Source organism: Dipodomys spectabilis, unplaced genomic scaffold, assembly GCF_019054845.1.
Source record: "Dipodomys spectabilis isolate Male_0828 unplaced genomic scaffold, ASM1905484v1 ptg000127l, whole genome shotgun sequence".
Taxonomy (NCBI): Eukaryota; Metazoa; Chordata; class Mammalia; order Rodentia; family Heteromyidae; genus Dipodomys; species Dipodomys spectabilis.
Window position 1 is genome coordinate 2,812,367 of NW_024870804.1, and position 9,829 is coordinate 2,822,195.

A 9,829-nucleotide genomic window follows, 5' to 3' on the forward strand; every position below is an offset into this window, starting at 1 on the left:
TCCCTCCCTTTCTTCCTGCCTTCCTTCCTCTCTCCCTCCTTTCCTCCCTCCTTCCTTTTCTTCCTCTCTCCCTTCTTTTCTTCCTTTCTTTTTTACTATACAAAATGCTGGGTTATTATATTTCCCCATATGTATCTGATGTATTTTGTTCTTATTCACTCCATCACTGTCCCTTCCCTCCCTCTACCTTGTTCTTCTGCCCCAAATAGTCCCTCATCTAGGCTTATCACTTTTTGTTTATTTATGTGCATGTAGTTTTTGCCCTTCTGAGTCTGCCTTACTCTGCTTTAACATGATGATCTCCAGCTCCAGCCATTTTCTGGCAAATGACAAAATTTCCTTCTTTCTGGCTGAATAATCCTCCATGATGTAAAATACCACCTCCCCCCGCCCCCCAGCCCCAGATTCATCCATCGTCAATGGGCACCTGGGGCTGGTTGGCTATGGGGAACAGATGCCGATACAAATATGAGTGGAGTGTACAGGTGTCTTCCACAGTCTGCTCTTACCGGCCCAGGAGTCGTAAAGCAAAGCCATATTGTAGTTCTACTTTTAGTTTTTTGAGAAACCTCGCTGCACCATCCTCATTCTGTTTATTTCCTTGATGATGGCTATTCTGACTGGGCTGAGATGGAACCTTAATGTAATTCTGATTCACATATCTTGTTTGGTTAAAACTGATGAACTTTTCTTCATGTATTAGCTATTTGTATATCTTCTTTTGAGAACTTTAATTCATCTGCCCACTGAGTTAAATTTCTGAGCTCTTTCTATGTTCTGGATGCTAATCCATGGCCAAATGAATAGCAGGCAAAGATTTTCTCCCATTCTGTAGGTTGTGTCTTCATTCTGGTTGTTGTTTCCTTTTTTGTTGTTGTTGGTGGTAGTTGTAGAACTTGAATGCAGGGACTGGGCTCTGTCCCTGAACTTTTTTGCTCAAGGCTAGTGCTCTACCACTTTGAGTCACAGCTCCACTTTTAGTTTCTAGGTGGTTAATTGGAGATAAGAATCTCCTGGACTTTCCTTCTGGGGCTGTCTTTGAACTGCAATAATCAAATCTCAGCTTCCTGAGTGGCTAGAATTACAAGTGTGAGCTACCAGTGCCTGCTACCTATGTTTTGCAGAAGCCCTTTGGTACAATCCCATTTGTCAACTCTCATTCGCATTTCTTGAACTATATTGGAGTCCTATTCAGGAAATAGCTGTCTATGCCTCTATTTTGAAGTGATTTTCTCATTTCTTTTTTCTTCTAGTAGTCTCATAAGTTCAGGTGTTACATGAAGATTTTTTGAGGGGATCACTTCATATGATTTTTGTGCAGAGAGATGGGAGGGGTGTCTAGCTTCAGTTTTCTATATGTGGATATCCAGTTTTCACAGACACATTTGTTGAAGAGGCTGTGATTTCTCTCATGGATATTTTTCACACCATTGTCAATAATTAGGGCTATTTGATGTACGTGATTGTGTGATGTCTGTGCCTGGTTTTTTTTTTTGCCAGTACCATGCAGACTTTGTTATTATGAACTTAAAGTCAGATATTGTGATACCTTTGTGTTGCTCATTTGTTCAGGATTGCTTTGGTTATTTGAGGTCTTTTGTGCTTCCATATGAGTTTGTGGATTCTTTCTATTTCTGTGAAAAATGACATTGAGATTTTGACAGGTATGGCACTGAATCTGTAGATTGTCTCAGTACTACAGCTACTTTTACAACATTAATTCTGTTGATTCATGAACACAGAAGGTTTTTTTTTTTTTCATCTTCTAATGTTTTTCTCAATTTCTTTCTTTATTTAATGTTTTACAGTTTTCATTACAGAGGTCTTTTACCTCCTTGGTTAGCTTTCTTCCTAGATGTTTTATTCTTTTTGAGGCTGTCATGAGATTGTTTTCTTGATTTCTATCTCAAAAAGTTCTTTGTTGGTAATAGGTTGTTTACACATTTTTGGATGTTGGTTTTGTATCCTACTTTGCTGAAAGTGTTTATCAGGCCTAAGAGTTTTCTGGGTGACTGGGATCTTTTTAAGGACACAATCATACTATCTGTAAATAGGGATAATGAGACTTCTTCATTTTCTATTTGGACGCTTTTTTTTGTTCTCTTGCATTATTGTTCTAAGAACTCAAGCAATATGTTAAATAAGAGTAGACAGAGCTGGGTACCCTTATCCCATTTATGACTGGGAGGAGGATGTTTTCATTTTCCCCCCAAATTTAGAATTACGTTGGCTCTAATTTTGTCATATATGATCTTCATTATGTTAAGATATGTTGCTTTTATTTATTTTATTTTTTTATTGTGAAAATACTGTACAGAGGGGTTACATTTACATGGGCAAGATAATGAGTACATTTCTTATCAAGCATTGTAGCCTCCTCCTTTGTTCCCCCTTCCCAACCCTTCCCATCCTCCCCCTGCCCTCCCACCCAATCCTCTCCGCCCCGCCCCCCATATGTTGCTTTTATTAGATTTCTTCAGGGATTTTATCCTAAAAGGATGCTGTTTTGTTTTTTTTTTTTGTTGTTGTTGTTTTTATGGGTCCGGTCGTGGGCCTGAACTCTGGGCCTGCGCACTGTCCCTCAGCTCTTCAGCTCAACGCTAGCACTCTACCACTTTAGCCACAGCGCCACTTCCAGCTTTTTTCTTTTTGCTTATGTGGTGCTGAGGAATCGAACCCAGGGCCTTAGGCATGCAAGGCAAGCGCTCTACCACTGAGCCACCTTCCCAGCCCCTTTAATATCTTTTTAATATGTTATCAAATATTGTTTGCAAATATTTTAAACGAAAATTTGCATTTATGTTTACCAAGGAAATTGGTCTATAATGTTATATTTTGTTGTAACTTTCTCTAGTGACTTCATGAAATGTGTTTGGTAATTTTCTCCCTTACTATCTTATGGACTAGTTTGGGAGCACTAGTGTTAGTTCTTCCTTAAAGTTCTGGAAGAGGGCTGGGGAGGTGGCTCAGTGGTAGAGCACTCGCCTTGCATGTGTGAGGCCCTGAGTTCGATTCCTCAGCACCACATAAGCAGAACAAAAAAGCCGGAAGTGGTGCTGTGGCTCAAGTTGTAGAGTGCTAGCCTTGAGCTGAAGAGCTGAGGGACAGTGCCCAAGCCCAGAGTCCAGACCCCACGACTGGACCCCCCCCCCAAAAAAAAAAAAGTTCTGAAAGAATTCAGTAGGGCATTCATTCAGTCCTGGACTTTTGTTGGTAAACTTTTTATTAATGTTTCAACCTCATTGCTTATTATAAATTATTTAATTATATCTTCTTGTTGAATTTTTTAGGTCAAATGTGTCTAGAAATTTGTGTTTCTTCTAGATCTTCTAATTTATTGAAATAGAATCCCAATATTATTCAAAGTATTCTCTGATTCTCTAGATTTTATTGGTATCTGTTGCAATATGGCCCATTGTCTCTAATGTTATTGAGTCTTTATTCTTTTGCTTATGGCTAGTTTAGCTAAAGGCTCATCAGTCTTGTTGATCTTTTCGGAGAACCAGATCCTTGTTACATTGGTACTATGTATTGCTCTTTTAATTTCTACTTCATTGGTTTCTGTCTTGATACGTATTGTTTCTTTTGCTAATTTGGGGGTTCACTTATTTTTGTTTTTCTAAGACCTTAAGGTGCATCATTATTTGTTGGGAGCTCTTTGTTGTTGGTGTTTTTTTTTTTGTCAGTCATGGGGCTTGAACTCTGGGCCTGGGCACTGTCCCTCAGCTCTTCAGCTCAAGGAAAGCACTCTACCACTTGAGCCACAGCACTACTTCTGGTTTTCTGGTGGTTATTGGAGATGAGTCAGATCTCAGTTTCTTGAGTAGTTAGGATTACAAGTGTGAGCCATCAGTGCCTGGTGCTCTTTGACTTTTTAAGGTGGGCACCAATAACTATCAACTCTTAAAACAATCATTGTTACATCTTACAGGCTCTAGAACATTGTTTCTATTTCCTTTAATTCTTGCAATTTGAAACATTTCTGTCAGATTTTTCCAACAATTATTCAAAAGCATATTGCTCACTGGACACCAGTGGCTTATGCCTGTAAACCTAGCTACTCAGGAGGCTGAGGTCTAGGGATCACAGTTCAAAGCTAGCTTGGCAGGAAAGTCCATCAGACACTTATCCCTTATTAATTATCAAAAAAATAGAGCTGTGGCTCAAGTGATAGAGCACTAGCCTTGAGCAAAAAAGCATTCAGGAACTGAGTTAAAGCCTCAGGATTGTCTCTCTCTCTCTCTCTCTCTCTCACACACACACACACACACACACACACACACAAAGCATACTGCCCAGTGTCCATGTTTTTGTGTAATTTCCAGTGCTATGATGTTTAATTTTATTATGACCTGACAAGATACAAAAGACTACTTCAAGTTTCTTGTAATTATGGGCAAGAAAGTGTTCTATTTTGGAGAATATTCCATGGGCTGAGGTGTAGAATGTGAACTTGGCACCATTTGGGTTGAGTTTTTTATATAGATATGTTAAGTCCATTCAGTACAATTTAACTCTGAAGTTAACTCTGATTCCTAATTTTATAAAAATTTTTTGGAGTGGGTAATCTGGTTGATCTATTAATGGAAGGTATTTAAATCACCTACTACACTGTGTGTGAATATATATGTCCCTTTATGTCTGGTAGTTTGTCCTAAGAAGTTGATTACATCAACATTGGTGCATATATATTTACAACTATTTCTTCTTCTCTTTCTTTGTATCCTGCTCTTCCTCTTCTTTCTCCTTTTGATGGTACTGGGGTTTTGGAACTCAGGGTCTTGTATTTGTTGGGCAAGTACTCAACCATTTTGACCACAGACTCAGCTCTTTTTTGATTTGGTGAGTCTTCAGATAGGACCATTTACTTTTTTGCTAGGGCTGGTCTCAGACTGCTATCCTTTTAATCCTTGCCTCCTGTATTGCTGGTATTATAGGAATGAGCCACTGTACTCAGGCTGTTATTTTCTTCATAGACTGTTCCCTTTACTGCTAGATAGTGGCCCTCCTTTATCTCTTCTAATTTTGCTATGAAGCCTATAACTACTGTGTTCTTATTTTTGCTTCTACTTGTTATACGTTTTTCATCCTTTCATTACAGCTTGTATGTGTTTGCCAGTAAGGTATGTCTCCTGTAGAAAACAGTTCATCTTGTTTCTTTAACTCTGTTAGTCAAACTGTTTTAGAGAGTTGAATCCATTTACATTTAAGGATTTTAGGTTATTATAAAAGTATTTTCTGGCTCATTTTGTTGGGTCTGTTTTTTCCCCTCTAGTTGATTACAGTACTGTTTGTTCACTTGTTTTTTTTTTTTCCTTATTCATCTTGTGAGGTTGCTGGTTTGAGTTGGACATGATTCCCAATTCTCACATGTTCATCTGTTTCTCCTCTGAAATTTATTCTTTCCAGCTCTCATATTTGTGATTTTCTTCCCCCTCTTTGTGAAGGATTCCTTTAAGTGCTTTCTGTTGGCCAAGAAGTTGTGAATTGCTTTAGTTTGTGCTAGACTGTCTTGGAAACACAATTTTAGGGCTAAGTTGGCTGGAAAGAGTGCTCTTGGTTAGCAGTTGCTTACTCTCAGGGCTTGAAATCTATTTCATCCTTAACTGGTTTATAGAATTTCTGTTGAGAGGTCTAATACAATTCTCATGATTCTGTCTTTGTAAGTAAGTTGGCATTTGTCTTGTGAAGAGTGAAATAATATCCTTTCATTGGTTTCTACGCTTGCCTTTTTAAGTAAAATATGTGTAGAATTCGTTTCTGGTCTAGTTCTGTATGTCTTCCATTTTTCCCCAAGACTTGGGAAGCTTTATTTTGAATCTCAGTTCTTTCTTCTAATTCTTAGGTTTGGTCTCTTTATTGTGTTATGTTTCCAAAATAAAAAAAATAATATTGTTTCCCTCACCCCCCCAGTTGTAGGGCTTGAACTCAGGGCCTGGGCACTGTTCCTGAGCTCTTTTTGCTCAAGGTTAGCGCTCTCCTACTTTGAGCTCTATTTCCCATTTCCTTGTGGTTAATTGAGATAAAAGTCTCATGGACTTTCTTGCCTGGGTTGGCTTTGAACTTGTGACCCTCAGATCTCAGCCTCCTGGGTAGGCAGGATTACAGGCATGAACTATTAGCCCCTGGGTAAAGATATGTTTTTTCTTTCTCCCATTCTTCTTTGAGGTCACAGTTTCTTATTTTTTTTTTTTTTGGGTCCAGTCGTGGACTCTGGGCCTGGGCGCTGTCCCTCAGCTCCTCAGCTCAAGGCTAGCACTCCACCACTTGAGCCACAGCACTACTTCTGCCTTTTTTTTTCTGCTTATGTGGTGCTGAGGAATCAAACCCAGGGCCTCATGCATGCAAGGCAAGCGCTCTACCATTGAGCCACCTTCCCAGCCCTAGGTCACAGTTTCATAGTCTCTGTATTTAGGCAAGGAGACTGGAAGAACATAAGCCTTCAACGTCCAAGACACACATTTCTAATGACTCCATTTTCTAAGAGTCCATTTTTCCAGACACATAAAGTGTTAGAAGAACTCTTCAACTTTTCTTTGGCAGAACTCTTGGTCCCTCCATTAGAACAAAAGGTTCAGGATAGTAATCCTCCTTACAATGTACAGACTCAATCTGGGAAGATTGAAGAAACCTCTTTTCTCCTGTGAAGCATCCAAGAAAGTAAACTGATATGAGCAAGGGGAAAAATTTCAGAATATAGAGCATTCTGAAGGACAGATGAAACAAAGGGTATTTTTTGGATAAAGACTATCCTACGTACTCAGAAACTTTAGGGTAACAAACATCTAGTAACTCATGCAAGTAATACTTTTGTATGTTAAAAGTTACTCTGAATTTATAAGTGTTTTAAAGTAAATTTAATGATATACAAAACTTAGGAAGTCAGAGTTCTTCTATGAACTGCATAGTTTTAAAAAAGAAGGTATTCCTCAAGATCAATACATTACCCAGATATATTTCAAATATAACAGGAGGAAATCATTCAAACTCAGAATAAATATTATTCTATGCCAACATGGATTATTTTAGCAAAAATTTTTTAGCCAATTAATACATTTTCAAGCTCAGAATTTAAGTAAAATATACATCATCTTTTAAAGGTACATCTTAGGATCTGAGTGCCAGTGGCTTATGTCTGTAATTCTAGCTACTCAGAAAGCTGAGATCTAAGGACTGCAGTTCAAAGCCAGCCTGGGCAGGAAAGTCCGTGAGACTTTTCTCTCTACTTAACTACCAAAAAACCCAGAAGTGGTGCTGTGGTAGAGCACTTGCCTTGAGCTGAAGAGCTGAGGTACAGTGCCCAGGCCCAGTGTTCAAACCCCACAACTAACCAAAAACAAACAAAAAAGCCAAAGTACATCTTAGGAAACTCAGCCAAAACAACGGGTAAGTTAACTGAGAATGTGTATATACATCCACATTTGATCTATATGCAAGAATTAAATGAAATACAGAGGAAATTAAGGTCTCAAGATTTCTAGAATATCAGTGCTTAATTCCAAATACTTAGCTGCCAAATAGTGAGAACCTCCAATGCAGAAGTAATTTCGATGTTAAATCCAAGACTACAAACAACCTCTTTGAGCTGTTACATCTGGCTTAAAGTGGAGGCAGAAGATAAGTCTGCCAGTGTTCCCACCTCACCTACACTTTCTTCCCTTATGAGGCGTAGGCTTCAAAGAAAGTGTTCATATCTGAAAAAGTTCCACATGAGTTGAAGTTGCAGACTATAATGTTTTTTAATCAAATGAAAAGATGAATTTTAAATTATTTCCCAGACTTACCTGACCTCTTTAGAGGTGAAACTTGACTTCTATGCCACACAAGGCAAGCACATCTTATGAATTCAAAGCTAAACTTCACAAAGATCTAGAATAGATAAAATGAATGCATGAACCATCAAGGAAGCTGATACTTCAAGCTACACAGATACACGGGAAATGCTGAAGTGTTTTATTTAGATTTGGTCTTTTGGATTTTTAAATTTAGATTTAGATGTGGTCTTTCTACAACAGAATCCTGGAAAGGTTAGGAAGTCATGACACCTATGCATCTTGCAATTCTTTTCTTCCTACAATAGGGACACGCCGATAGCATCATCTGTCAATATAATATCAACACAGCATGACAATTTAAGCAGTAGACAGGTTACATTTCACCCCAAAGAGGCTCAAAGTACCATGTGACTGGTTCCAAAACAAAGGCAATTATTATAATGCCATCTTAGTGGTTACAGTATTGATATGATCAACATAGCTAACTTAAAAAAATAACCATCATGTATTTTCAGAAGCCATCCCTAGGTAAGAAACCAACGACAAAGAGAGTTTTATTTTTAAAATGCTAACTTCAAAATGACATACTAACTACACATCAGCATTCAAAAGCTAGGTTGAACATTAGACTGCCCTTCAGGCCCATGTGGTAGATTCCTCTTTAATACACAAAACTAAATAGCAATATCAACAGTATAATTATTGTCTCTGTATTTGTGATCAATGATTAGCAGCACGATTCCCAGAAGGAAGGAGATGGACCCGACGGCCATGTAAGCGATGCCCAAGAACGGATTTTTTCCTCTCATCCATGAAGTGGTACTCAGGATCACCCGTTTGCGGCCGTCAAAGGAATGCACGGGGTAGTTGTAGGTGATATTCAAATAATACCTTCCGGCTGGCAGCGTGGGATGCGAATCACCTCTCCCTTCGATAAGGCGATATAACTTCCGAAAAGTGGGTAAGGCTGCAATGCGCATCCAAATGATGAAATCCTCGTTTAGGAATCCATTGTTATCATCCTCATCACCACCACCACCACCACCACCACCATCATCATCATCCAGCATGTATACTGGTTTCAGCCAACTGACTGGCTTTGTGGTGCCCTGAAATCGTTCCTGCAGGCTCCTCTCCCCCGGAGGGTTTCGGAACTTCACGTGTCTGTCGGTCCACCAGGCCAGCCCCCGCTTTCCCAGCGGGATGGGCGTCAGCGCGCCCGCGGGGCCCTCGGCCACCAGGAACAACTGCAGCGTGTCGTTGAACATGCTGTTGGCAATGGCGCCGCAGGGAGCGACGGGCAGGCCGCGGTGCCTGCGGTAGGGCTCACACTCCTTACTGGGGTGCAGCAAGGCCTGGGGGTCTCCGTGCAGTTGCCGGTCGTCCCGGGATTTCACGTAGGGCCGGTGGTTCTGATAGAAGTTGCTCAGGCCGTAGTACATGAGCACGCGGCCCTCCAAGGGCCGGTCCAGGGTGAAGTTCACTGCGCAGACGCAGGGCGTGGCCTCCGGGGACAGGCACTTCCGGCAGGGGCTGGCAGGCTCCGCCCCCGTGTAGTCCACCTCCATCTCCCGGATGTTGCTGGAGGTGAGGTAGAGGCCCACACCCAGCGGGATGAACAGCAGGCTGATGGCCAGGAAGGCGGGCAGCACCGTGCCCGCCGTCAGGATGGGCTCCCCGGCGGGCAGCCGCTGCTGCTTGAAGTCGGTGTTATCCGTTCTCCAGGCCTTAGTGGGGCTCCCAGGAGCACCGGGGAGCCCCCTGTCCCCTTCGTTGGACCCTTTGTGGCTCATGGCCGTGGGCGCCCAGGGCGCGGCAGGTGAGTCGCCCGGGAGACCAGAAAGGCCCGCGCAGGCGCAGCAGCCCGCGCAGGCGCAGCAGCCTCCGTCACAAAGGCCGGAAGTGGGCGCTAGCAGGCAGTGTCCAGGAGCGGAAGTGGGAACGGCTGGAACTTAAGGGTGACTGGAAGCAGAAGTGGGCGTTGGCGGGTGGTAAGGGTGGCCGGAAAGGGAACTGGGCATGGCTGGGAGGCAGGTTGACCGGAGTGGAAGTGG

At 41.5% G+C, this 9,829-nt stretch overlaps 1 protein-coding gene across 1 annotated transcript; it reads right to left on the bottom strand.

Moving 5' to 3' along the window:
• Nucleotides 1-8,449: 8,449 nt before the first annotated feature.
• Nucleotides 8,450-9,568, bottom strand: LOC122116167 (cell cycle control protein 50A-like). Its single transcript, XM_042689814.1, has one exon. It carries the CDS (start codon nt 9,566-9,568, stop codon nt 8,450-8,452), a length of 1,119 nt encoding a protein of 372 aa, XP_042545748.1.
• Nucleotides 9,569-9,829: the final 261 nt, after the last annotated feature.